Source organism: Dermatophagoides farinae, chromosome 2 (assembly GCF_024713945.1).
Source record: "Dermatophagoides farinae isolate YC_2012a chromosome 2, ASM2471394v1, whole genome shotgun sequence".
Taxonomy (NCBI): Eukaryota; Metazoa; Arthropoda; class Arachnida; order Sarcoptiformes; family Pyroglyphidae; genus Dermatophagoides; species Dermatophagoides farinae.
The window spans coordinates 7,195,794-7,223,546 of record NC_134678.1 but is presented as its reverse complement, the minus strand read 5'-3'; the positions used below and the strand labels follow the sequence as shown (position 1 = coordinate 7,223,546).

Genomic DNA, 27,753 nt, shown 5'->3' with positions numbered 1-27,753 from the left:
CAAAAAAAAATTCATTGCCATTTTATTTTCAAAAAATGAAACAAGAAACAAAAAAATCCTTGAACTTTGTTTGAAGAATACATTACATGTCAATATTTCATCGAATTATGGACCCAGTGATGATCCACGAAGATTATTGAAAATCGGATTTTCTTCTCTTTCTTTCTTCTCATCAATTGTACATGAATTGATTGATTGACGTGTGTGTGTGTGTGTCTGTGTGTTTAACGGTGCAAGAAAAAAAAAATTTTTGAAATTATTTGAACAAGCGAGCACAACAATCATTTACCTTGAGTTTAAATCAAATAAATTGAATACAACAAAAAAAACAAATTTTCCCCATTATTATTATGATTATATCGATTTTTTTTCCGATCTCTCCATTTTGTTTCAAATGGGAAAATTGAAAACGGATATCTTAAAATAAAATCATAAAATCATTCTGGTTTACATTCGTTTTTCAAATCAATGAGAAAAAGTTTCCCAAAAAAAAAAAAAAAAAATTTTAACTGTTTAAAAAATTCTATGAAAAACTTTTGCTTGTCTAATTTTTTTTTTCGTTCCAACCGAATTCAAATCAATATAATCATCATTATCGATGATGATTAGAAATAATGACAAGAAAATCGACTGGTTACTATTGAACCAAGAGAAAAAACCACAGGATATTGAACAGTATGGTAACTTTTCTATAAAAGCCAAAGAAAAAAAACAGTTGACATTTTCTTCTTCTTTTCATTTCATTCCGAATGAACAATGTGAATACTCTGTGGAATGAAAAAAAAACCGCTTGAAATGGAATTATTTGAAAAAAAATGGTACAAACTTTCTCTTTGTTTGACAACAAAAACGATCGAAACAGCAACAAAAAAAAGAAAAAACAATTCAAAGAAAAAAAAAGTTGACTTACCTACAATGCATTTTTTTTCAATCGAAAAAAAAAATCGAATGAAAAGAAAAAAAAAACAATTTTGAAAAATTGACAAATTTAAAAGGAAAAAAACGATGATTAGGCAATCCAAGAAAGAAAATTTTTGCTTTTTTTCAATTCGATATTTGGTGAAAGTGGTGGTGGTGGTGGTGGTGGTGACTGGTTTTGAGTGGTGGTGGTGGGTGAGTGGGTAGTAAACTGCGTTTCTAACTAACTAATTTCCTGAAAAGATTTTTCATTTTTTTTTGTTGTTTTCGCTGAAAAAGATTTTTTTTTCCAATTACCATTAGAACGTCATTATATATATGTGAACCACGTGAATCAATGCGACAAGGTTATTATGAATTTTTTTTTCCATTGATAAATCAATTTTTTCCCCACTGGTTGTTAGCGGTTAGTGGTGGTTGGTTACTTGCTTGGTTGGTTGGTTGGTTTGTTTGATTTGATTTGGTTCGATTCCTTTTTCGATTTGAATTTTTTTTTCTTGCTCTTTGTTGGCATTGACAATGGCAATGTGTGTGTGTGTGTTTGTGTGTGTGGTAGACGAAAAAAAAGTAATCACCATATGAATGATACAGTTTCGGTTGCAAAATCTTTATATTTGTTAACAGCATAAAAAAAAGTGAAAATGTCAAATTCAACAACGACAACGACAACAGAAATGACACGCATATATATGAATTATTTTCATTTTTTTTCGATAAATGAATAATTATAGGTAATTTTTTTTATTACCTGTTTTTTTTTGGTGCTTTCGTGGGTGGAAAAAAAACAAAATTGTACAAATGAAATGGCTGATAACGACCTAATTTTTTTTTTGTTGGCCAAGGACAAGGTAATTTTCATATCATCCATTTGTGTGTGTGTGTGTGTGTGTGTGTGTGTGACAATCAGCGATCTTGTTTTTTTTTGTATTCTTCAAATTCTTATCAATGATTCATCGATTGTATGGATTCTGCTTCTTTTTCTTTTTCGGAAAAAATCATCATCATCATCATCATCAAATTTGACGCCATTGGCAATTTTGACAATTTCTTTTTGCAATTCATACATAATACATTCAATGATTTGCAATGGAAATAGGGACAAAAAAAATCCAATTTTCTCCATAAAGAAAGAATCCAATGATGATGATGATGATGATCAAAACTGATCCAAAACCAGGTTGTTCAATATCGAATCTAGAGAACGAAAAAAAAAGTTCTATTAATCTATAGGATTCAAAAGATGAAAATGAATGACAAAGAGCTTTTTGTACATTTTTTTTTTTGTACAATTCATTTTTTTCGGTCCGCCATACACACAAATACAAGAGATGGATCATCATCATCATCATCATCGGTTGAATTGGCTGGACAATTTTCCATTTTTCTTCTGGTTCTCCTGGAACTTTTTTTGGAACTAATTTTTTTTTCATTTTGTGTTTAATATAGTAGTTGGTATACATCATCGTCATAGGATATTCATTTTTTTTTCTTCGTTCGCACTTAATTTTCTTTTCTTTTTTTTCGGTTGCTTGGTCGATTGGCCATTTCAGTCAACTGAATCTAATTTGTGTGTGTGTGTGTGTATGAATGGATGGTGTAATAAAATTCATGACGTAAATTCTGCAAGTAGCAAGTTTTCTTTCGTTTCCAATGAATTTATTTGAAGAATGTGTGTGTATGTGAGATGTATATGATGATGAAAAGAAATGAATATAATGAAAACAATGCATACAAAATGACAAACAAATTCCATTTCGTTTTGTTTCTTTTTATTTTCAATTTTTTTTCCAAAGAAAAATTCATTTCATTCGAATATTATTTATAATCGATTGAATAGATTATTAACAATTTGTAGTAGTAGTCGCCGTTGTCGTAGTAGTAGTAGTTAGTAGTACGTTGAACCTTGTTTGTGGTCATTTATGATGTTTTTCTTTTTTATTTTCATTCGATGATCATTTTCAATCAATAAAGATTTTCACACATCCACCCACGCACACACACACAAAATGTATTTTTTTCGTCTTTTTTTTCTTTGAAATCCACCAATTGACAGATTGATTTTTTCTTTTCTTTATTTTTTTTCAATGGAATAACAACAAAGCAATTCTGTTACTGGGGGGGGGAAGAGAAAAAATAAATAAATAAAATGTTAGTACAAAATCAAAATCAACCACTTAATCTGCTTAATATATTCATCGATTGTACATTGTTTGTTTGTATTAAAAGGTGTCAAATATTAGATTTTCGAACAGAATTTCGTAAAAAAAAAATTTCCTTTGAAACGAAAATCAACACTCGTTCATCACCATCATCATCATCGATAATGACGACAATCGAATCATTGTAAATAAAAAAAAAACACTTACACACACACATGATGGTCCATTGATTTTTCTATTTTGTATTCCAAGGAAAAAAAACAACCTAGAATCTAGAAATGGAATTTTTTTTTTTGATCGTTGGATTTTAAGTTTACAGCACGATAATCATTCTGTTGTTGATTCTATTCTATTCATTCATCCAGTTTTTTTTTCTATATTTGCATTCTACTACTATAGTATATATATATATGATATCTGGTAGTAAACTTGTCGCTATTGCTGTTAAAATCTAAAATTATTATTATGACAAATAAATAGAAAAATAGAATATAAAAGAATAATAGAATGATGAACAGAAAAAAAAACACAGACACATACGAGAATGGTGTATGAAAGATATGGAGAGAATAAAGAGAAGAATCCAAGAATAAAAATTGAATTGAAAAGAGAAAAAATCACCCATTTGGAAAAATACAATGAACATGCAAACAACAACAACAACAACAACAAAATATAATTCATTCATGCACACCGATAGAGATAGAGATAAAGATAAATAGAATGAAAGTGCAGCCAACCTTTTTACGATGATGTTGATGATGATGATGATGATGATTTTATGATATGAAAATCCGGATATTGAATAAATGTTGAAAGTGTGTGTGTGTGTGTGTGTGTGTCTACGTGTGTGTTGAGTGTTTTATCATCATTATATCAAATCTAATCGTATTATGATGATGATGATGATAATGATATAAAATGGAAATGGTAATTAATGGTAATAACGATTCTGTTGGATTATTATTATGGGAATTGAATAAGTCTGTGTGTGCGGGTGTGTGTCCATAGAGATTGGATGGATGGATGGTTTTTTCTTTTCTTTTGTTTGAAATTCTTCTTAATTTAAATTCAAGAATTCGCACACTTGCAAATTATGATTTTTTTTTTTTGGCTGATGAATCATCACATCATTATCATGAAAATTTCAACAAATCAACAGAAAAAAAATTTATTTGAATTAATTGCTGGAAATTTTTTTTTGCTTGCTAAAAATAACATGATGATGATTTATGTGATTGAAATTATGTTCATGACATTCGTCTACAACTACCACTACTGCTACTACCACTATACGACTAATTTTCTTTCTAATTCAAAATAAATAAATATTTGATTAACCATCAATTGTCATCCATTCATTTATATTTATAATGAAAGAAGAAATAAAAGTGACAAGGGAAAAAAGAATGAAAATTATTAACACGATGTAATTGGCCTTTTTTTTCATTTGGAAATGCTTCCTGAATTATCAACAACGACAACGATAACATCGCCAACAATTTATCTGAAATGAAAAGATGAATTTTGATTAATAGAAGATTTGAATTTCCCTATTATATTATACACCATGAAGAGGGACATGATGGATGTGGTTGTGAACAATAACCAATTGAATAACCAATGGATCACCACCACTTTCATTCACTATATACGATTCGTTCATTCGTTCATTCATTCATTCATTCATAGTGCAAAGACCAGAAAAGAAACGAATTATAATGTGTTTTATTATTATGTCACTCTATCTGTATATGTATGATGATCATGTTCATTGACTTTCTAATGTTCTCGACAATGATTTTTTTTTTGTTGAATGCAACAAAATAAAAAGAATTAAATAATTGTAGTGGCAATGGCATCTTCAATCACCATCATTATAAGACAATCATCATCATCATTTCATTTCATCGAAAAATCTGATAAATCAAATTTTTTTTTGTTCAAAAAAAAGCATTCTAGTTATAATGTATGATTATTCAATATTTCGGATTATCAATCATCAATTATCGTTTGAAATTGTTCATTCATCATCATCATCATCATTTAAATTGTTAATTACATTGATTTTTATTATTATTAATAATCAATTTATTATTGTAACAAAAACATCGCCATTATCATTATCGTCATCATCATCATCATCAGCATCAGCATCATCATCGAGCAATGCCATTGTTTTATCATCACCAAGACGTAGTTCACCAATGAATAGTAAGCACACACACAGTCAAATGTTATGTTATGGTTAAAATTAATTTTTTTTTTTCGTTTTTTATTCAAGTTAGTCCACAAATATGGTTATCAATTTCATCGAAACCATATCGTCGTCTTGTATTGAATTGGCATCATATTGATCGTCGTGATCTTTATAGTTCATGGATTGCTTTATATGATGTTGAACCAACTACAAGTAATTTTGATTATAATTTCATCGAAAGAATATTTCCAATCACCACTACTGGAAAACATATAACAGCAAAATCATATGAATATTTTTCATTTGAATCGGCATTTTTTAATGATAAAAATAAACGCTACCTCAATGATTTTCTTCGTTCTGGTAATGGTAGTGCATTGACAAAATTATCATCAAGTCTTTGGTCTGGTTGCATTAAATATTGGATTGCATATATTCAATATAATCGTCGTATTGTGGTGAAAAAATGTTTACGTACTAGGCCCAGATGGATGGAACATTCAATGCCATTTATTGGTCATCGTTCTATATTGGAATTAGCATTACCCGGTACACATAATGCAGCTAGTTATGAAATATCTGGTAAAATGAATTTTCCACGTTTAGATAAATATATCTATTGTCAAGATGAATCCGTATGGAATCAATTAATCTATGGTATACGGTATGTGTGATGTGGTATTTTTTTTTTGCTTTAAAATTTAAATTTTGAATATTGAATTTTTCCAGATTTCTTGACCTAAGATTAGCATATGATAATGAACAGAAAAATGAACGTGATCGTGTTTGGATTGCACATGGTATGGTCAAAGTGGATATATTACTTGTTGATGTTTTGGAACAAGTTCTTGCTTTTCTATTATCAACACATCAAGAGATTATTATACTGGATTTTCATCGATTTGAAGATGGCCTTCAAGAATCATTACCAGATATTGATGAACGTCATTCAATTATTGAACGTTTAATTAATGATTATCTGGGTTCATTTCTTATACCGGTAGATATTGGTTGGAATCGACCATTACGTGAATTAATTGCCATGAATAAACGTGTTTACATTGGTTATGCACGTGATCATCGTAATCGGCAATTTTTTCATACAAATGCTTTACATGTTTGGGCTGGTAGCGATGATCCTGGCATTTTATTTCGTCATCTAAATGATCGTTCATGTCGTTCACCATCCACTCCGTATCCAGTATCATTGATGGGTGCATTGACACCAAAATTTTTTGGTCTTTTACGTGACAAATATGATGGTCTTCGATCATTAGCCGAACAGATCAATCATGATTTAAGTGTCAATGTTTTTGATGAATGGTGGCAATGTATGAATGTTTTATGTACAGATTATTTTCTTGGCAATAATATTATTGAATATACGATTGAAGCAAATTTATGGCGTGAAAAAAATCGTCAAAAACATTTACAGCAACAAACAACAACAACAACAACAAACAACATCACTACCAGCAGTACCATATTATCAAAAAGATGTTAATAACAACAACATTATGTTGAATCTATCAAAATTATAACAAACAACAAAACATTTTCTCTATTGTTTTTCTATTTTTCTACCGAAAAAAAAATAAAAATTGAATATAAATAATTTAAATATTTATTTCCAAACGAAACAACAACAACAACAACAACAACAACAACCAAAAAAAAAATCCGAATATAAATCATTCAAAACAAAACGGTAATAATATTCAGGTTTTTCTATTGTTATCATGATTGAGAAGGCGTTAATTGTGCATTATAAATGCAAAAAATAAGAAAAAAAAATAACGGCATTCCACCCACCCACCAATACTATGTTTTTTTTTGCTGTTTTCTGATTTCATTGACGTCACATTCAATATTTTCATAATAATAATAATCATGATAATTAGTTTCCAGCCGGACCGTAGAGAGAATAAAAAAAAGAAAGAAAAAGTTTTTTTTTCATCCACGGCCCCTCCCCCCCCCCCAAAAAAATATATGCAAATTATTATTATTAAAGAAACCAATATATTCCATATGTGTTCCATATACTGAGTAATTTGCAGAATTATTATCATCTACACATAAATAAAATTCAAACTAATGACCAAACAAATGAATTGGAGTCGAGAATCAAAGTGCTCAACTTTGAATTTTGGGGTAAGAATTATCATTGTGAAACAAAAAAAAAAAAAAAACTCGAGATCCCAACAAATCAACAACAACAACAAAAAAGTGAGTATCCAATTCGAAAAACCTGTGTGTTTTTGTGTGTGTGTGTGTGAGTCTGTAAAGTACATTACACATTTACATAGTAAAAAATGAACGTGTTTACCATTGCATTAATGGCGATTAATTGGATTTTGTTTTGTTGCTTTGATTTCATCAAAAAAAAAAAAAAAAAAAAAAAAAAATCAAATGAAAAAATGTGTAACAGCTTGTTGGTGTTATATTTGAGTGCGTACGTGTGTGTGTGTGTGTTTGCATATTGAATTATTGTGAAACCGGATTTCCGAACGAATAAAGAATACAAAAAAAAAATCCATTCACTTGGGAAATTGTGGAATCCAAATATTTGAATTTGGAAAATGTGTATATTTTAATGAAAAAAAAAGTAAAACTTTATTATAATCATCATCATCATCATCGTTATATAAATAAATTTGGTCAACACATTATGGTCATGGACACAAAACATTCAATTCGATCGAAAGCAAAAAAATAACAATTTCAAATTTCAAAGGTCTATTAATCAAATTCATTTTCACCAATGTATCGTTGATATATATTTGAATTTATTCAATTTGATGTGCATGGCAGGCTGCCATCTGTTGTCAATTTTTGTACATTCAGTTGAATTAAAATTATTTTAATAACAAGTGGCACCATCAGTTGACAGAAAAAGTAACGAGAATTCAACATATGGTTGACAGTGGCGCCTTCAATATACAAGCAAAAATGCATCAAAAATGAATTGAATTGAATTTAAAATGAATCGAATGACCATTGATTTTATCAGGATTTTTATTATTTGCAACAAATGATTTCAATATTTTGTCAGAACAATGGAAAAAGTGATGATGCTCGTTTTGCTACATGATGATGATGATGATCTCTTTTGATCTCTCCCAAAATAATTTTATGCTTTCGGGAAACATGCTGATGGAAGAGTAATAAATCGGTTTAAACTTTTTACCCATCAGTCATTATTTCGTCCTAGTGAAGTGGCCGGTGATCGAATCATTCGATACATTGTAACATTACCCGATCCAGTACCGCTTCCGCTTGTAGACCCGACGTTTGATGAACCAGGCGATGAAGAAATGATTGCATACTTTGCTTGTTGCGACGTCGATGAACCTGATGATATATTACTCACACGACGATACGGAAGGTTCGATCCACCAGTCGATTGAGAATTACCTGAAACTGCAAATTGAAATTAAAAAATTTTTTTAAATTAACACTGATTGATATTTACTATTAATTCGATGTGTATTTGATCCTTCTTTTGAACGTAGGTTTACGACAGCCATATGTAATTGTGGACCTAGATATCCATAATCTTGACGATATTCTCCAACAATATCAGGGGGAGTACGTAAATTTTTTATCGTCGTTGGTAAATTTCTAAGTATAAGTGATTCAATATGGCCAGCAGCTGCCTTATCAGCGGACGAAATGTTCATACCTTCCACATTGGTACGGATGCGATCGCCAATCATTTTGACACGTTTAAGTAGGAAAGCCCGTTGAACTTCTGGTCCCATTTCGCAAAGACAGGCAATCACTCCATATAAAGATGATTGAGCAATCCGTTCTTTGTCTAGTGAATGACTCAACAATTGTGTAACGCGAACTTGAATATTATTCGTATTTGTATTGAAATTTCTACATATTTGGGACATTAAACGGGAACCGAAATCTCTTAATGCCCAATGGTTATCCTGTTCGGGCCTTAAACATAGTTGTTTAGACACGACACACGTCAATACAGTCGGTATAAGGTCGTGAAGATATTTCTCCAGATATAAGTTATGATTGTCCAATAAAGCTTTGACCATTCGCATTAGATAGATCAACAAAGCTAAATTATTTTGAACAACATTGACTTTTACACCTTCTGAAATGAATGTACATAATCGAGGAAGCATTTGATGTAGTCCAGAATCATAAGTTAAACTTTGAAGTGCTTCGATACGTCGACTTTCATCGGAACCCAACACATGCTTCAGTAATCTCTTTATAATACAGCTGTTGTTCCATCGATAATTCATGGGTGGCATATTGTTTTACCTTGATAACTTCCACCATTTTCTTTGGTTTTTGTGTGATAAATTTATTTGTTTGAATACCGGGTGTATTTTGAAGTTTCAAAACCAAAGATGGATCGATACCATCCAAACGGAGACGATCTTTTGATAATGGTGGTGGATTTTCTGGTATAGCTGGTTGAACACCTTCAATGCTTAGCCAATGACATTTGATGGCCACATCTTGAGGCAGTTTGGCCAACGAAGACATGCCAAGTATATCGGGAAGATCGACTTCTTTTTCTTCTTGAAAATATAATTCCCGTCCACCACCCGATGCAAACCGAAATGGAAGCAACTCTTTATCTGTATATCCAAACATTGGAGGTATATTTTTATGTTTCAACGAATGGTCAATATCTGAAACAGACATCATCGTGCGTCGGCCATGAACGGCAAACTTCATAGCATCTTGAGCTACACATTTTAGCTTCATTGTAATATCATCGGCAATTAATCTAGTTGCATCATCAGATAAATTTGCGATTCCAATAGATTCGGCTATCATTTTTACTGAATCGGCGCCAAAATGAGCCACAATTGTACTGCTTGACGCAGAATTCTTTTCACGTGCCAATTTTTCATGAGTTGCATCATTTTTGTGGCTACTTTTGTTTGATTTGTTTTCGTGTCCTGATGATAATTTGATCATATTTATTCAAATTTAAAGTTAATTTGATAAAATGAGAACATCAAACAGAATTAAAAGAACGAAACAATTACAATAAGAAAAACAATCATTCGAAACTGTTTTAACAGAGTATACACTATTTCAACAGCAATGGTAAAGAATTCGATTTTGAGCAATAAACGATAGATGGGGATCAATTGACATTCAACAATGAGCATGCTCAAGTTTCTAGCCGCGTTGAAAGGAAGACTTGCTGCTTTGCTTGTCGACTGCATGCTTTAGCCTTTTCCGGCGTGAGTTCAACATGGGTAAGCACGTTTGACCATTCTCTCCGATATTTTCCATCATTTTTCGATGTTAGGATTTGAATTTTTTCTTGAAATTGGTTTCATTTTAATCACAAGAATGAGTTTCAATTGATAGACATTTAGTTGGCTAGGTTTTTCTTAGTTTTTCGATGGAAAAGATCCAAAATATAGTCACGCTGACAATGTTCAACTTGTATTCTCATATTTCGATTGATTTTTTTGATTTTTGTGCCTAGGTATTTCACGTAATCATTGGCATAAACGACGAGCTACTGGTGGTAAACGTAAACCAATTCGTAAGAAGCGTAAGTTTGAATTAGGACGACCAGCAGCCAATACAAAGGTAAGGAATTTTTTTTTTGGATCAAAAATTTTTTATCCTTTGAATATTTGAAATGATGTTTCATGCGTGTCATCTGCAATCAGTTTTTTTGTTGATGAAATTATATCCATTCTATCTGAATTTTCTACAGTTATCTATTTTCATTTTTAATTTTATATTTCTCATCAAAAAAAAATTTTTCATTCGATTTACACAGATTGGTGTTAAACGTATTCATTTGGTGCGTACACGTGGTGGAAATGTGAAACATCGTGCTCTACGTCTTGATCATGGCAATTTTTCTTGGGCTTCTGAACGTAATGAATTCTTTTTATATATTAAATTATGGACCAAAAATTACATTATTTACTTTTTCCAATTAGATTGTACACGTAAGACACGTATTGTAGATGTTGTTTACAATTCATCCAACAATGAATTGGTTCGTACGAAAACATTGGTCAAAAATTGTATTGTTCTTATCGATGCTACACCGTTTCGAACATGGTATGAAGGCCATTATGCTATGATGATGGGTCGTAAGAAAGGAGTTAAATTGGTAAGTTTTTTGTTTCAAAAAATTTTCATTTTTCAAAATATGCGTTGCCAGTGATGAGCAAATCTATATATACCATCTTTCGGCTGAATAACCTATGATAGAGAATGTTGTTTCTGAAAACTTTAATTTTTCTATATAATAATAATTGTGATTATTCCGACATCTATATTAATAATGATAACTTTTTTTCCTATCCACATAAAGACTCAAGCCGAACAAGAAGTTGCCGATCAAATGGCCGTAAAAGCTGAACATTCGAAATACAAACTTCGTCAAAAATATGCCAAAGTTGAACAGGCATTGGAAGAACAATTTATGACTGGTCGTGTTTTAGGTAAGTTTATTTTATGAATCGATTTTATCTTGTGTTTGTGTCTCATATTGATCCATGTTGTTCAAATGGCATGCACACACACACGCCAAAATCAGCATTGTTAGATTATTATTTTTCCGTTGACAAATTATTGATTTTATAATTTTGTGTGTTTGTGTCATCTAATTCTTTACTTTAACTTTTATATTATTGTATGTATAGCTTGTATTGCCTCTCGTCCTGGTCAAGTTGGTCGTGCTGATGGCTACATTCTCGAAGGCAAAGAATTGGAATTTTACCTACGTAAAATCAAAGCAAAGAAAGGCAAATGAGTTCATTAAACGAAAAAAAAAATTTGATGTTTCACATCATCATTTTCATTTTTTTTATATAAAATATCCGAAAATCTAATAAATATTTTGCCATTTACCAATTCGTCAAAAAAAAAAAAAAAATTTCTTGCGTTTCTTCAAAAAGGAATCGAGGTTTGTTTTTCTGTTTTGATATGTCCAAATTTTTTTTTTGTTTCTATGCTGGCAAATTTTGATGGCCATGTCGATCTTTTTTTTGAATTTTTCATTTTCCCAATAATCGTTGACAAACAAAATGTTTTGTTTTTCATTTTCAATATGATATTCTATATTTGAAAAAAATGATGAATAACTCTCTCTACGATTGTAGCATCTTACACACGTAATTTGTGTGTATGTGTGTTTCACAATGTGATTCTTCTATAATATTCTGATTTATAGAATGTTATTATTATGAAAAAGTAAAACCTTTCATTTTGTCAAAAACGATTGTTTTGTTTGAAAATGATAAATACAAAAAAAACGATATGTAGTAGTAGTAGTAGCTTGATATATTTGCCTTCTATTTCTTCATTGTGTTTGAATTGGACATATTTCACAACAACAACTACAACAACAAAAAACAAAACTCGATTCCATTCTGTTAAACTTGTTCCGAACCGAGATAACAATTGAAAACAACGTTCGTAATAAGTTTAACGGACTGGATCGATCGAGTAAATAATCAACAAATGAGATAGAAATGAAAATACCATATATCATCACATCATCATCGGAAAAGGTAAGCAAATGATTCCAAAAAAAATTCCAAACAAAAAAAAATTCTGCTTCTGATGATGATTCATTTTTATATTTTATGACAAGCTATGATTAGTCTTTTCCCACAGCGTTCTGAAAAATATCCTTTTTTCCTTTAACATAATCTATAAATTTGTTTTTCAGCAACATTCACTTTTGCTAATTTTCGAACGTTTTGTTTTCTTCTATTTTATCATGCATAGGACGAATGATCGAAATAATAACTGGACAGACCGAAAATTCCAATTTTGAAAATGGTAAGCGTTTTGTGACGAGAATCTCTCTATGATTAAGAGAAAAAACGTTTAGGATGAAAACATATCACATTCATAGTTGAATGTTTTGAGTTTGCGAGACAAATTCAATACAAAAATGATTCACAAGTCATAGTTACCCTGATTTCATTGATTCATTGATTGATTTATCGATTTATTTCATTGGACAAAATCATTAATGTATTTTTTTTGTTCTTTTTATTTATAGGAATTCTTTTTTTTTGTACAAATTGTTGGATTTTTTTTCAAAAAAATAAAATTTCAAATTTTAAAAAAAATTCTATATCACGTGTCAATTTTTTTTCAATCATATCCTAATCCTAACTATTTATTATTGGCAATAATCGATATGATGATCCATAACGTCGGTGGTTCACAAGTAGATATGTAAAGAATAACATTACCGAAATGGTCAATGAAATGGTGATCAAAACTAGATAAATACTTAATGCTGTGTAAATGATGGAGACAAAAAAAAAAAAAAAATAAAAATTATCATTCGAATTTCATTAATCAATCTAATAACACATACGATCAGCTGCTGTGGATGATGATGAATTTTCACATTCAACATTCCAATCATTGGGCAATAAATCTTTGATTGTTTCATAAAAATTTGTTATTGTACATTGGTCTGGATTTGATCCATGAATTAGTTGCCGTTGTTTTATGTAATAATAACAATCCTTTAATTCTAATCGATATGGATTTTCCATTTCAGTTACATTCAAATAATACATTCGTATAAATGACTCATCCGTATGATTTTGATGTATTTCCATCATGATCGTTGATCCATATGGTGGCGCAATACCATTAAAATTATTCAAAGCGCTCATAAAAACGGACAATTGATCATCATGCTAAATAAAATGGAAACAAGAATGAAAAAAAGTTCTGAGAGAATAAATGGAAATTTAAAAAAATACCGTCGAATAGATGTACAGACGATGTTTATTATCATCATCATCATCATCATTATCCAATAATTCATGATTGGAAATATGCTGCCATATATCTGCTAATAATAAACCGGCACGAAATTTTTGAATCTCTCTGGTCATCGCATCGAATATGAATGTTTTATCGGAAATTTCTTTAAGTTTCGTATAAATATTCGTGTCCACCCATGCTGGTAATTTATAACCAAACAATTTTTCATTCAATAATGAATCAAATATTTCTTCAGCTTTTATCAGATTCACATTTTCATAGCCAGTATTGTCTTGTACATATAATAATGTTGACTGTGTGTGTGTGTGTGTGTGTGTGTGTGTGAATCAGAAGGAGAAAAAATGATTTACAAATTGAATTCAAAATTTTTTTTTTTTTTTACAAACAATACCTTCATTTGATTATAATATTCAATAACAGATTTGGATTTATAGATATCCGCTAGAATTTGTTCAGCTTTTTTACATTTAGATTGAGGATTTAACATCTAATGAAATGAATCAATGAATATTGAAAATGATTAATGTATTGGTATTGGTATTTTTTTTTGTTTTTGTTTTTGAAAATTAATTACCCCATCAATATCATGTGGAACTGTTTGTATTGGAAATGGTTGCCATTTTTGGCCCAGATTATCATTCCATTTCCATCTGTCATTGGGTGGATATAATCCAGCCAAAACTAATGAAACACTTTCCAGACAACGATCAGATGCAGAACTACGAATGAATGCTTCACGTGGCGATTTGCCCAAAAAATCACTATAACGTTTCGATAGATATAATCCTAAATTGTACATTCGTTTTTTTCCATCCTAAAAATTTTTTGTTGTTTTTTAATTCCAGAAATTTTAATCATCAATTGCATTCATATTACCAATGTTAATTGTCCCCAACCATCGGGCCAATATTTTTGGCCATCACGATATGGATCACGTGGATATGTTTCAATCGGTGTTCGATCACCATGACGATGTATCTATTGTGTGGGAAAAAAAACATTAAATGTTTGATTCAATTGATCATAATCAAAAATCAGCCACTACATACTAGAATGACAAATTTAAGCGTGTTTACATCAACAACATTGTCGTTGTGGTTGATATTGTTGGCACAATGTATATTTATTGTTTGTAATGACCAAAACAATGGCCATGTAATTAGAATCGTTATGAATGTTGATGATGATGATATCATTTTTTTTTCTTCTGATAAGTATAGGTTGAAATTTGAATGATGGAAAACAAAACGAAAAAAAAGAGAAACAAATAGGAATCAATAGGTTTATCTTGAATTGAATGAACTTTGTAACAACATTGTGTGTCAATATCAATTCAAATCAATCAATTAAATATTCAGTCGTTTTGACTTTCATTCGGCAAAATGTGAGGATTTTTGGAGGTCGGATTGTGATGGTAACCAATTTATTGATGCTGATAACGATGATGATGATGATGATATGGTCGACCACATAAAAAAAAACACACATCATCACAGCACCATCAAGTGTTGGTGGAAAGAGTTTATCATAATTATATTTGGGATTTCTGTACACCATCCAAGATTCTAATCTCAATCAATAAATCAATCAATTTTGATTGTATGATGATGATGATGATGATCAAATATAAATACAAAAATAAATCATAAAATACACTCACATGACATCGAAATTGAAATTATTATTATAATCGATTAATCAGAATTGGAAATCTAGTGAGAGAAAAAAAACAATAATGATACACATATTGTAAAAAAGTTATTTACTTTTTTTTTGTTTTACAAAAAAACATTTGATCATGATTTGATTTTATTGATTCATTTATGACGATGATGATGATGATGATGATTGAAAATAACAATATCAATACATTGTATTCAAATCGATTGATGGATAATCAAAGAGATAGAAAAAATTTTTTTTTTTTATGATGATGATACGATAGAGAGCTTGAGCATCAAGATACGTTCATTAACCTTTGTTTATCAAATGACATTGGACCATTGGATTTTGTTTGTTGATTGATTGATTAATTGATTGATTGATTGAATTCAATGAATCAAAATTTTTATCAGTAGACAAGATTATCGCACCAAAATTGAAAGCCCATGATCATTGATCAAAGATCAAAAATTGATCCATCTATAGCAGTGATCGATTGATGAATTAGAAAAAAAAATATGGAAATAAATCATGACAACAGGTAGGAGACTACTACGCATTATAACAATAACAACAACAACAAAATGATCGATATTTCAATTCACCAATCACAATAATATTGCCATATGTGTGTCTGGTTGTGGCTTCCATTATTTTTTTAACCAATCAACAATCCACCATGACGATAATTAAACACTAGATGGTGTTATGCGCGTGTTTACAACAAAAAAAAATTCCGTTTGGTTGCCAAAATTATTGAAAAAAAACAGCAACAACAACAACGAAATTCCATAAAGTTCAATGGCAACCACACGACGATTGAAGACGAAGAATAAGTGCTCAAGTTCCAAACAACGTGGATTATAGACAAATATACAGAAATTTTTTTTTATTGCTATATAATCGATCGATCTAATGATAATTATCGTGATCATTATTGCTGTTGTTACATGATATGCTCATCATTAAAATGTTTCTTTTAAACTATCTGAATTTCAGGAGAACCATATATATAACCATTTCTCACAACAAAAAAAAAGAAAGAAAAAACATTTACACTAATTATATTATAACAAGATATAAGTCGTATAAAGTCAAATTGTCGCTTAGTTACGGCGCTTGATATACTACATTTATATTTTATGATGATGATAAAAAAAAACGAACATTAAAATTTACAAAAGAAAAATCTGATTAAACAATTCATTCGATGTCACGGTGTTTATTCAATTTTTTATTCATTTTTGTTCCTGATATGTGTATGTTTTTTTTTCAAATTTCTCGAAAAATCTAACTAAAAAAACACATTTACTTGAAGCATTGATAGATGGCGTTGTTTTATCAGTTTAAAAATTAAATTATCAAATTCAATAGCGAAATGGAAGGAAAACAAAAGTTTTTTTGAACATCCACATTTGTGTGTGTGATGGTGTTTTCTTGTTTGGAATTTTTTTTTTACAGAAGAAGAAGAAGTAAGGATAATGTATTGTTGTTTTGTTGTTGTTGTTGTTGTGTTGCATGTTTTCGATCATTGTGCTTTGTATGTATGTGGGCGAGTGTTTGTCTATGTGTGTGTGTGTATGAGAGAGAGAGAGAAAGTTTGATGATCGTCATCAACATTTTTTTTCCCTTTTTTTCTGTATATTATTGAGCTTATTATTGGTTTTGATCATTCTCATCATTTTTTTTTTGCAGTCAGGCGCATTTTTATACCATTTTTAAACATTCTGATGGCTTCCATATACTCGCATACATACCCAAAATGACAATGTACTACCAATAACAACGATGATGATGATGACGACGACGCACACTTTGACCTTGAAACCCATAAACACCGACTAAACACAAACATATATATAATTTCTTTTTCAGTTCATGCACACATCGACAACGAGGATAATAATGGTGGATGGGCAATGGTTGTTGTTTTTTTTTTTTTTTTTTGGTGGAGGGATGGGGACAATATGGGTGGTGTCTGATTGGTTTTTTTTCTGGTAAAGAAGCCCACTACATCCATCCATGAGTAAAGAAATGATCCAAAAGTTGAATAGTAATAGCCTTTACCCGTTTTTTTTTCTATAATATATATTTGTGTTTTGTATGGACCAGGCCATTATCATTTTCATGATGTCATTTGAGTCGAATCATTTCGATCATCCATTTGAATGAAACACAAACTAATGTAATGGGCGCCATAATGTGTTGATGTTCAAGTATGAATGAATGAATGTTTCTCGTACACTTTTTGACGATGAATTGGGCGCGTCGTAAAATTAAACAAAAAAAAAAATTACAAGTGCACACACACACACACACAATGGCAAAGAAGAATTTTCTTGTTACTTTTTTCGTCGTCGTTCAAATCCATTGGAATCAACATAAACAACCAAAAAAAAAAACCAAATACAAATGAGGGAAAAAAGTCTGGAATTGATCCAAACTTGAAGAAGATTACAAAACAATAACAACAACAAAAACAGCGAAAACGAATCAATCAAATAGACGAAACCAACCGAAACATACACACACACACACACACACACACTGATAATCCGGCGGGTGTATATCAGTAGGGAATTGAGATTTTTTTTAGTTTGTTTGTTGATGGATTTGTTGTTGTTGTTGTTGCAGTATCTTGTAATTTCTATTTCCACTTAAATTTATAATGATTCTGTAGCCGGTTATTATTGGTGTGGCTGATGGTATCATGGCAAAGGAAACCAAGCACGGCGAAAAAAAAACCAACCATTTCTTTAAATGCCAACAACCTGAACCGCATAATAATTGGTTATTTGTTGCATTCATGGTAAACAACAACAACAACAACAACGACGACGAAAATGAATTTTTTTCCTTGTTTTGTCGAAAGAAAAAGTTTTTCTTTTTTTTTCAATGCACGCTTAAATTTGAAATTGCGTGAAAACAAACATACACACACACACGCGGAGAGTGTGAATGTCATTGCTACCTTGAAAAAAAATCGACTATACTAGAATTGCCTTGAATTTCAATACAATCAACAACGACAACAACCAAGAATTCTTTGGAATTGTTATTGTATTCTTTGGAAATTTATATTTCAATTTCAATTATGGTCCAAATTGAATATTCCGAAAATGAATTAAACGCACACACACACACACAAATGGAACACCGATCCATGAATTTTTTTGCAATCAAAATAAAAAATTCCAATGAATTTTGTTCGGGATCATTGTATCATTTACATTCGTTTGAATTGAACACATTGCATGATCATCGTCAAGTTTTTTTCTGGAAAAAATACTTTAAATTACAGCAAAATTTTTTTTTTCAAACTCAAAGTTGGCAAACATTCAAGTTTTGATTATTTTAATCATTTTCAATATTTGTCACCGAATGAATGGAAGAAATATATAATGATCATCATCATCATCATCAAATCGTGTAAAACCTGAATGGAAAAAAAAGGAAAAACAAAATTATCAAATCATTTTTTTCACCACTACCCCATAAAACACAAACACACACACACACACAGTTGAACGAAACATGAAACGAAAAAAATCTCTCTCTCTCTCTCTCTCTAGATATATAAATTATAAATGATGATGATGATGATTAAAGTGTAAAGACAGAAAATAGTCATTTTTTTTGTTTTTGGCCAAACCAAAAAAAAAAAACCTAAAAAAAATTTTTTTGTATTTTTTTGTTTTACTGGTAGTGGTGTAATATGATGATGATGATGATGTAGAAGTGGTGGTGGATTCTCATGGCTGGTTGTGTTTGTATATGTGCTATATGTGTATGTGTTTGGCGTATCTTTTGTGTCTGTGTGTGTGTGTGTGTGTGTGTGTGTGTGTGTGAAAGGAATGACAGGATTTCGACCTTGAATCCAGAGCAAAAAAAGAAAAAATCAAAAATGCTCCCAATAGAACAGAAATGATGATGATGATGGCCATAAAAATGTAGACCAAAAAAAAAAAAAAAAATTTTTTTTTGATGATAAAATTGTTTATGTGCATGTTCCACATTTGTGCTAATCAAACTTTTCATCATCAGTTGTTGTTTGTTTTGACAACATTACGATAAATGAATATTTTTTTTGAGAGTTTATTTAGCTAAAAAGTGAACGGATATATTATTTATTTCATTGAGGTCAATTCCATCAATCAGTCTGGTTTGGTTATCATTGGGCTTTTCCGGGCGAAAACAAAATTTTTTTTCTCTAAATTTTAATTCTGCATTCCAGAAAAAAAAAAATACCAACAAAAGAATTGAAATTCAAAATTCAAGGTTAATCAAATTACAAATTGTTTTTACAAATGGTCTGGATTGGTTTTTTTCCTCGCACTCACCAACCGCCGGTGGATTGTGGTGGTGGTGGTGGTGGTGGTGATGGAATGATGAGATTGATTGGTTGCCTTGGTACTTTTTAGGCTACCAATCAAACAACAACAACAACAACAACAAAGACGACGACGACAACGAATGTAACCTAAATCCATTTGATGATTATTATGTTGATGTGTTTGATAATGATGATGCCATCATCATTATCATCATTGTAGGAAAAAATTGGATAAAAAACAACAACAAACTTATTAATGATGATGACTGATGAATGATGAATGATAATAAATGGAATTCAATAAGTAACCCTTTTTTTATATCAATCAATCGAATCAATCATTTTTTTTTCAATTGATTTGACTTTGGATTTTGTCAAAAATATTAGTTGTTGTCATCCAAAGTTCATTGTCAAAAAAAAAAAAAAAAAAAACAGGGAGAAAAATCTTTTTTTTTCTAGTAAAACAAAATCTCTGATTATCATCATCATTGTTTTTGGATTCCTTGATTCTTAACCAGTACGCATGTAAATTAAATATTGTCGGTGAACAAACAAACAAACAAACAAAAAAAAAACTAAAAAAAGAATTTCGGGGCTATGGATGATGACTGTTATAGATGGGTTTCAAAAAAAACCTTCAAACAGAAATAAAAAAAAACATACCGAGAAACAAAACATTGCGCCGAAGCGAATGATGATGATGATGATGATTTCACCACATTCATTTGTGAATCAGCCGAATTTTTGTATTTTTGTTTCAATTCATTATACAAACAAACAAACAAACAATAACATAGACAGTACGATGGCTTCAAACATGTTGACTTTTTCATCATCATCATCATTTCAAGTAAATTGTGATGGTCGGAATGGATTCTGTCATTCATTCATTCAGCCAGTCTTTCACACACACACAGAGAGAGAGACAGAATTTCATTTGAATTTTTTTCCCATTCACTGTTCATCGTCACTAAAAAAATTCTTTTCTACTCAATTCAGATGATAAAGATGGCGCTCGATACATTTTTTTTCAAAAAAAAGAAAAATCATCATGAATAAAAGAATTACCAGAAAAAAAAACAAAACAAACAAAAACAAAAAATTCATACATCTGCTCAATGAGCAGAATATAAAATGTGAAAAATTTAATACAGAACAACTACGCCAGCTGTCTAATTATTAAAATGGACAGAATTTGTTTTTTATTCGTAGAAAAAGTAATTTTTTTCTGGTTGTGTATAAACAACAACAACAACAGATGTTTTATTTTTCATCATCATCATCATCAAATCAATAGCCAATCAACAGTGATCAGATCCAGATCCAATTATGTGATGCTTATGATGATGATGATGATAATATTGGATTTTGGATATAGAAATTGAATGTTGTCTGTTGTTGATTTTTTTTTTTGCTGATGTAATGAAATATTTAAAACAAATCGATCAAACTATATTGAATTGATATCGTTCAATATGATGATGATAATTTTATTAATCAAAAAAAAAAAAAAAAAAAAAAACAAAACAAACAAAATTGAATAATCTGCCAATATTTCCGGTTTTCATAGTCATTATCATCATCATTAAAAAGGGGCCTTTCCATTTTTTTTTTGTTGTTTGTACATTTTACATAACCACTACTTGTTGTATGTGCAGGTCCAGGTGCAAACACACGCACACACAATCAATGTAATGTCATGTTCCGCATCCACGTGTGTTCACACACACACAGTCATTCAATCTAAAATTCTCTAGGCTAGATGCACTGAATTGAAAAAAAAATCAAAGTCATGACCTTTTCTCTTTTAGTCTATTGACACGTTTTCTCTCATCATCATCATCATTAAAAAAATTTAATTTTTTTTCCCCATCATCCATGTATAACCATGATGTTTATCATTGAAGTTCACGCTTTTGCACACACACACACACACAGAGAGAGACATTTTTTCACCTGTATCCATAATGATGATGACCATTAAAATATACCCAAAAAAAGAGCGAGAGAGAGAGAGAGAGGTCATATTTGGAAAAAAAACCAGCCAGAAAAAACTACATCATAAACCGTTCAATATTGGTAAAACAAAAAATAACAAAAAAAAAAATTTTTTTGTTTTTCTTGGAAAATTTCAAGCAAAAAAAAAAATTCATTCCATTTCATCATTGATCATTGATTAAAAAAATCAATGCAAGGCTATATAAAAAAAAACATCATCATCCATCGCATATATTTCAGGTGTATTCGTGTGTGTGTGTAGCAAACCTGTTTTTTCTTGATATTTTAAGAAAAAAAAACGTTTTTTTCCATCAGTTCATCATCGTATCCATCCAATCAATTCAAAGACAAAATTTGTTGTTGTTGTTGTCCATCATCATCATCATCATCATGGATGATCAGTGGTGGCGGTGGTAGTGGTGGACACCTTACAGGCATAAACTTAAAATGCTTTCACTTTTTTTTTGTTTTCTCTTTTTTTTTATTACTTAAACAAAAAGACAACCATTACCATTTAACATTATCACGCATACCTTGAATGTGAATGTGAATGTTCAAGTTTTCCCTCCCATTTAGCCATTTTTATTTTTTGTTATTCAAATCAAAATAAAGAAGAAAATCATCACCATTATCATGTTGTGTAATTGGCCGTCCAAATTTTTTATCTTGTTTTTCTTTCGCCCCATCAGCCATTGAAATGATTTAGACACTGGCTACATAATCCAATGGAAAGAAAAAAAAATAAAATCAAGGAAACAACCACCATCATCATCATCATGATGAACATCGTCTTCCTTATGTGTCTTCTGCATACAAGAGGCCAAATAAAAGACAAGACATGAATGAGACAGAAACAGAAACAAAAAAAAATGCTTGAGAGAATAACCTTTGACACACACACATGGACTTAGTGAACGAATGTTTTTTCTTTTTGGCCAGAAAAAAGATGCGGCTACATACCAAGATGCTAAAATGAAGAAAAAAAAATTTCAAATGCAAATCAATGATGATGTTGATGATGAGAGTGAGAAAAAAAATAAAACAAAAATCATGTCTAAACGATCAATTGTCAGCTCTCTCTTTTTCTCCTTGTTCAAATCAAACGTTAGATTCTTATAAGTTTATGTACAAAAACATCTGAAAAAAATGATGCGGCTTTTTCAAGGAATTCTGCCATTTTGTTACTCATAATAATTGGATGGATGAAATGAATGGGATTTATTCATTGCAAATTTTATGCAACTTGTGTCTATGTGTGAATATATGTGTGTGTTGTAAACACAAACACACACACAGAGAGAGAGAGAGAGAAAGAAATGAGGATTTTGATGTTTATCTTTTGTTGCTTTGGTCACAGACAATTTTCTTTTTTTTTTCGCCACTTCTTCTAAACAAAAACAAAACAAAAAATCCATGACATGCTTACATCACACGATGATGATCATATTTTCCATCGTCTTTATTTTTTTTTCAATGAAAAAAAAATATGAAGAAAAATTGAAATGTCCAAATTTTTGTTTTATTTATAGCCACAAAAACTTGCATGATAAAATTTTTTGTTTTCAAATTTCAAATGTTTCATCATCATTTTTTTTTTAATTCGTTATTATTGAAATGAACAACAACAACAACAACAACAAAAAAAATTTGGCCCCGATTCATTCATAGAAGAAAAGATTTAAAAAAAAAAAAAAAAGAATCAACGACGACAAATCGATGCCATTGAATAAGTTAAATGAAATGATAATATTAAGGAATTATTCGTGTGTGTGTGTTCTATATTTAGGAATATATTTTTCTGGATATATGGCGAACCAAATGAGTGTGTGAATAAGAATCTTATGGCGGCCTCCTTAACCTAGATTTTGGATTTTTTTTTTATATCAATTCCTACGTCATTATTCAACCCAATTTTGATAATATCATCATGATGAACCACCACCACCATCTCCAAGATGTATGAATGAATGAATGAAAGCGACGTTTTGCTACGTTTACAACAAAACATGGAAGTAGTAACTTTGTTTGGTTCCAATAATAATAATAATAATGTTTTTGGCCCGATTTTTTTCCACTTTTTTTTATTTTTTTTGTTTTTGGAATTTTTCTATTTGACCGAATTCCGGGTATCGCATGCGCCATGTCCGAATTTTTTTTCGTTTGTTTTTCGTTCAAGTCAAGCTTCATTATTGAGATTTTTTTTTTTTTGGCGCCAAATATACATATTCAGATTACCCTCTTGTTGTTTATTTGGGTTTTTTTTTTTGCTATCAAGAATTCTGTAGAATAAATAAATCAAGAATAAGAGACTAGACCAGACATTGTCTGATCTGGAATTTTAATGGCAACGCACACACACAAACAAAAAAAATGATGTGAACTGACATTTTCAATGTAAAATTGTCATTTTTTGTTTGTTGTCATGGATTTTTTTCCACTTTGTATCTGTATGTGTGTGTGTGTTTTCGTCTGGTTTTCTATAACCAAATAATAATAATAATCATTATTATTAAAAGAGAATCAAGGACAAATCAATTTTTTTCAATTTCGTTATAAATAGTTTCGCCTCTTATTTATTAGCAGAGAAAAAACACACAATGATTGAATCGATTGGTATTGATGATATAAATCATCAATTTACCAGATTTAAATTCTGCGTCGCTGGTGGCGGATTTTATAATTTACCGCAATGGTAATAAATGTTCATCATTTTGTTTGGTTAGGTTATTGGCTGTGTGTGTGTGTGTGTTGAATTTCTATTTTTAGGAATTTTTTTTTTCGTTCATTTGTTCAAAGAAAAAAAAACAAGACCTGACCGAATGACTTAGTAAACCTGTGGTATATATATACATGGTAAAAACAGAATAATTCGATGAATGAATCTAATTGAATCGGGAACAATGCGCATGTATCACCTAGAATCCTAGAATGAGACTTTGGTGGCCTATATTTTTTTTTTGTTTCACAAAATTGTATCTGGTCCAGAAACAATTTTCTTTACAGAAAAAAATTATTATTATTATTAGGTCAAAATAGGAAAAAAAATTCAAATCATCGTCATCGTCGTTTTATCAATGAAAAAAAATTTTTTTTTTGATTGAAAACAGGGGCGTTTTTTATATTTTATTAAAATATCAAACACACACACACAGTATGTTTATTACACCGAGATAAAACAAAACCAAAAAAAAACAAGACATTGTAACTTGGCAATCAATCACAGTTTTTTCCATTTTCATATGATGATGGTGATGATGAGTACACTCACCTTATCCATTTCATTGACATCATCATCATCATCATCATCAACATTGCATTGCATTCAACTTCCAACCACTGTAGACACTCTGTGGTAATAAATTTTTATAATCAGACAAAAAAAACATACACACACACACAAACAGCAACTAAATTTTTGATCTGAAGATCAAATCAAATAATATTTGTGTGTGTGTGTGTGTGTGTGTGTGTTTGTATGAAAATTTATGATCTATTTTCATCTGATTTCAATTGTGTATGTGTGTATGTTTATAGACGCACTCAAATTGTTTTTCACCTTAATCACATCCGATTTGGAGTGTTTTTTTGAAGGGGGGCTGTTATCATCGTTCTTTAACCCAAATTTTAATGATTAAAGTTGCTAGCAATAATAATAATAAAAAAATCGATTGATTAATGATTGATATTTGAAATTATATCGATCAATTGCCTTTTTTTTATTGACGATGACAATGACAATCGATGAATAAACATTGGACAATAATAACATTGTATATCTTAGTGTGCTGAAAAAAACGGATATCGATTGAATGGATAATTCGAACCAATTGACTATAGGAATTGAATTGAATTGAGATAAAAAATTCTTCTATAAAAAAACCATATGGCGGTTTGTTGTCTTCGTAGTCGTCAAAATAACTAAACAAAACAAAACAGAAAAAAAGCAGGTGGTTATCATAGTAGTGGATTTGGTCCTTTTTTCTGACCTCGAAATACATGAATGAATGGACGGTCAGTGGGTTCCAAACACACACACTTAAAAAAATGGAACGATATAACTCTTTTTTCGGAACTTTAAATTACCACGTCATCACAAATGTTTTTTTAAATGGTCAATGTCATCTGAATGAATGTAAAACAAGCTAGTCTGGCTTACTAGCTGGCTGGATGATTGATTTGATTCGATTGGAATTTTTATTCATTTTCATTTTCAATTTCAATTCAATCATGCAATTCAATGTCGATAAAATGTTTTCACTATAGTAAACTTAATTCTTTCTTCTATTATTTCCATCTTGATTGATTTAGTTTGGTTGATTGGTTTGGTTATTGAATGATAAAAAAGTGAAAAATAAAAAACAAACTCGAAATTAAAACATTGCCAATGGATGCACATCGATTGTTTCTTTTCTTTCTTTCTTTCTTTGATGGTGTTAATGTTTTATTTTTTTCTGGAAGAATGACGACTAAAACAACCACCTTGACCTTCAAACCTGGTTTGTCATTTATTTTCATTTTCATTCAATTCAATGTCTTGATTTTCCAACTTTCTCTGCTTCTGCTTTCTCAATCCAATTTCTTACATCGTTTTTATTTTTTTGGACAAACAAAACATTCACTTTCATCATCATCATGATGGTAATCACGATTGAACAAAGTATAAACCGTGGTACTTTCTTTTTCTCTCTCTCTCTCTCTATCTCAGATATTTAGGTGGGTTTTCTTTATTTCTTCAACACACATGATGTTCTTGTGTCTTGTACATATAACAGATAAACGTCGACATTCAACCAACCCTTTAAATGTGTGTGTGTTCAATCAAAACATCAATGATTCTGAATGATACTGACACACACACACACACACCTGTTGTTGTTGGTGTACATCTTTACTTTCACATTTTTTTTTTAATTTTGAAATTAATAGCATGAATTGTACAAAAAAAAATTTTGTGGAAAATCAAAAGGAATCAATTTGAAAAAGCAGAAAATAAAAAAAAAAATTTGATTTGCTTGAAGCAAATGAAATTAATATCTCTCTCTCTCTCTTTGAATTTCAAATTCACATCTGTCTAAAATTCTTTCACTCAATTTGATAGGGTAATGTAATTTTTTTTGTTTTGTTTTGTTTCAAAAGCAAAAAAAAAAAAAAAAGCAGTGATATGATCAAAAATGTTTATTCGTTTTGTTTGGCTGTTTAGTGTTTTTTTTTGAAGGTCGCCATTATTATCATCATCATCATCATCATATGGCGACACGTGGTTAAATTTTTTTTCCGTTTCTCTCTCTCTCTCTCTCTCTCTCTCTCTCTCTCTCTCTCTCTCTCTTTCTCTTTACCATTTTTCAAAAGTTCTGTTTTTCTGTTATTTTTTTTCCTACCACCACCAGCAGCATTATTACATACATACATTGTATTTAAAATGAAAAAAAGTAATGGACATTTATGGCCAACAAGTGGTGGTAAATTTTTTCATTATATATGGCCAATCGTCCATTTCATTTCATTTCATTTTTTTTTTTTTTGATTGTTTGAAAATTACAGTACTATGCATGTAGTTGTTGGTCAATGTTGTTGCAATGGTTATATATTGGTTTAACTCTATCATGATCATCATCATATTGTGTGTTTGTGCTTGTATTTATTGCACATGCACATCATTTTGTTATTTTTTTTTTGTTCATTCCATTCTTTAATTTGAATGATGATGA

At 30.2% G+C, this 27,753-nt stretch overlaps 4 protein-coding genes across 6 annotated transcripts; 2 read left to right on the top strand and 2 right to left on the bottom strand.

The window, feature by feature from the left end:
* Positions 1-4,421: 4,421 nt before the first annotated feature.
* Positions 4,422-6,878, top strand: LOC124498868 (PI-PLC X domain-containing protein 1). The gene is made up of 3 exons (XM_075728886.1): positions 4,422-5,291; positions 5,362-5,941; positions 6,007-6,878. Exons 1-3 carry the CDS (start codon positions 5,045-5,047, stop codon positions 6,779-6,781), a joined length of 1,602 nt encoding a protein of 533 aa, XP_075585001.1. The 5' UTR covers positions 4,422-5,044; the 3' UTR covers positions 6,782-6,878.
* A 1,396-nt stretch (positions 6,879-8,274) lies between these two features.
* Positions 8,275-10,333, bottom strand: LOC124500085 (transcription initiation factor TFIID subunit 6). The gene is given in 3 exon segments (XM_047064120.2): positions 8,275-8,697; positions 8,750-9,488; positions 9,490-10,333. Coding segments are annotated over 3 exon segments (1,713 nt in total). The 5' UTR covers positions 10,234-10,333; the 3' UTR covers positions 8,275-8,467.
* Positions 10,334-10,433: 100 nt separating this feature from the next.
* RpS8 (ribosomal protein S8) lies at positions 10,434-13,376 on the top strand. Its single transcript, XM_047064122.2, has 8 exons — positions 10,434-10,520; positions 10,757-10,863; positions 11,060-11,159; positions 11,226-11,401; positions 11,606-11,735; positions 11,937-12,199; positions 13,027-13,080; positions 13,307-13,376. The coding sequence occupies exons 1-6, from the start codon at positions 10,517-10,519 to the stop codon at positions 12,044-12,046; spliced, it is 627 nt and encodes a 208-aa protein (XP_046920078.1). The 5' UTR covers positions 10,434-10,516; the 3' UTR covers positions 12,047-12,199; positions 13,027-13,080; positions 13,307-13,376.
* On the bottom strand, positions 13,228-17,194 carry LOC124500086 (prostatic acid phosphatase-like). Of its 3 annotated transcripts, XM_075736084.1 has the most exons (10): positions 17,027-17,194; positions 15,819-16,194; positions 15,713-15,764; positions 15,102-15,617; positions 14,929-15,030; positions 14,627-14,866; positions 14,444-14,539; positions 14,028-14,345; positions 13,631-13,961; positions 13,228-13,549 (listed from the first exon to the last, which is right to left on the bottom strand). In XM_075736084.1, exons 4-10 carry the CDS (start codon positions 15,246-15,248, stop codon positions 13,419-13,421), a joined length of 1,365 nt encoding a protein of 454 aa, XP_075592199.1. In that variant the 5' UTR covers positions 15,249-15,617; positions 15,713-15,764; positions 15,819-16,194; positions 17,027-17,194; the 3' UTR covers positions 13,228-13,418. The 3 variants fall into 3 exon arrangements, with proteins under 3 accessions (XP_075592199.1, XP_075592201.1, XP_075592200.1); XM_075736086.1 differs by lacking the exon at positions 17,027-17,194 and having other exon boundaries at positions 15,835-16,865; XM_075736085.1 differs by lacking the exon at positions 17,027-17,194 and having other exon boundaries at positions 15,102-15,764; positions 15,819-16,865.
* Between the last annotated feature and the right edge of the window lie 10,559 nt (positions 17,195-27,753).

What these genes read in the sequence shown, in the direction of transcription:
- LOC124500086 (XM_075736084.1), bottom strand. Translation starts at nt 15,248, where the DNA reads ATGATATCATCATCATCAACATTCATAACGATTCTAATTACATGGCCA. An exon ending in GTTGGGGACAATTAACATTG is followed by an intron (nt 14,867 to 14,928) that starts GTAATATGAATG and finishes AAAAATTTTTAG; the next exon opens with GATGGAAAAAAACGAATGTA. An exon ending in AATATTATAATCAAATGAAG is followed by an intron (nt 14,346 to 14,443) that starts GTATTGTTTGTA and finishes ACACACACACAG; the next exon opens with TCAACATTATTATATGTACA.
- LOC124498868 (XM_075728886.1), top strand. Translation starts at nt 5,045, where the DNA reads ATGTATGATTATTCAATATTTCGGATTATCAATCATCAATTATCGTTT. An exon ending in ACGTAGTTCACCAATGAATA is followed by an intron (nt 5,292 to 5,361) that starts GTAAGCACACAC and finishes TTTTTATTCAAG; the next exon opens with TTAGTCCACAAATATGGTTA. An exon ending in CAATTAATCTATGGTATACG is followed by an intron (nt 5,942 to 6,006) that starts GTATGTGTGATG and finishes GAATTTTTCCAG; the next exon opens with ATTTCTTGACCTAAGATTAG.
- RpS8 (XM_047064122.2), top strand. An exon ending in TTTTTCTTGGGCTTCTGAAC is followed by an intron (nt 11,160 to 11,225) that starts GTAATGAATTCT and finishes TTTTCCAATTAG; the next exon opens with ATTGTACACGTAAGACACGT. An exon ending in GTAAGAAAGGAGTTAAATTG is followed by an intron (nt 11,402 to 11,605) that starts GTAAGTTTTTTG and finishes ATCCACATAAAG; the next exon opens with ACTCAAGCCGAACAAGAAGT.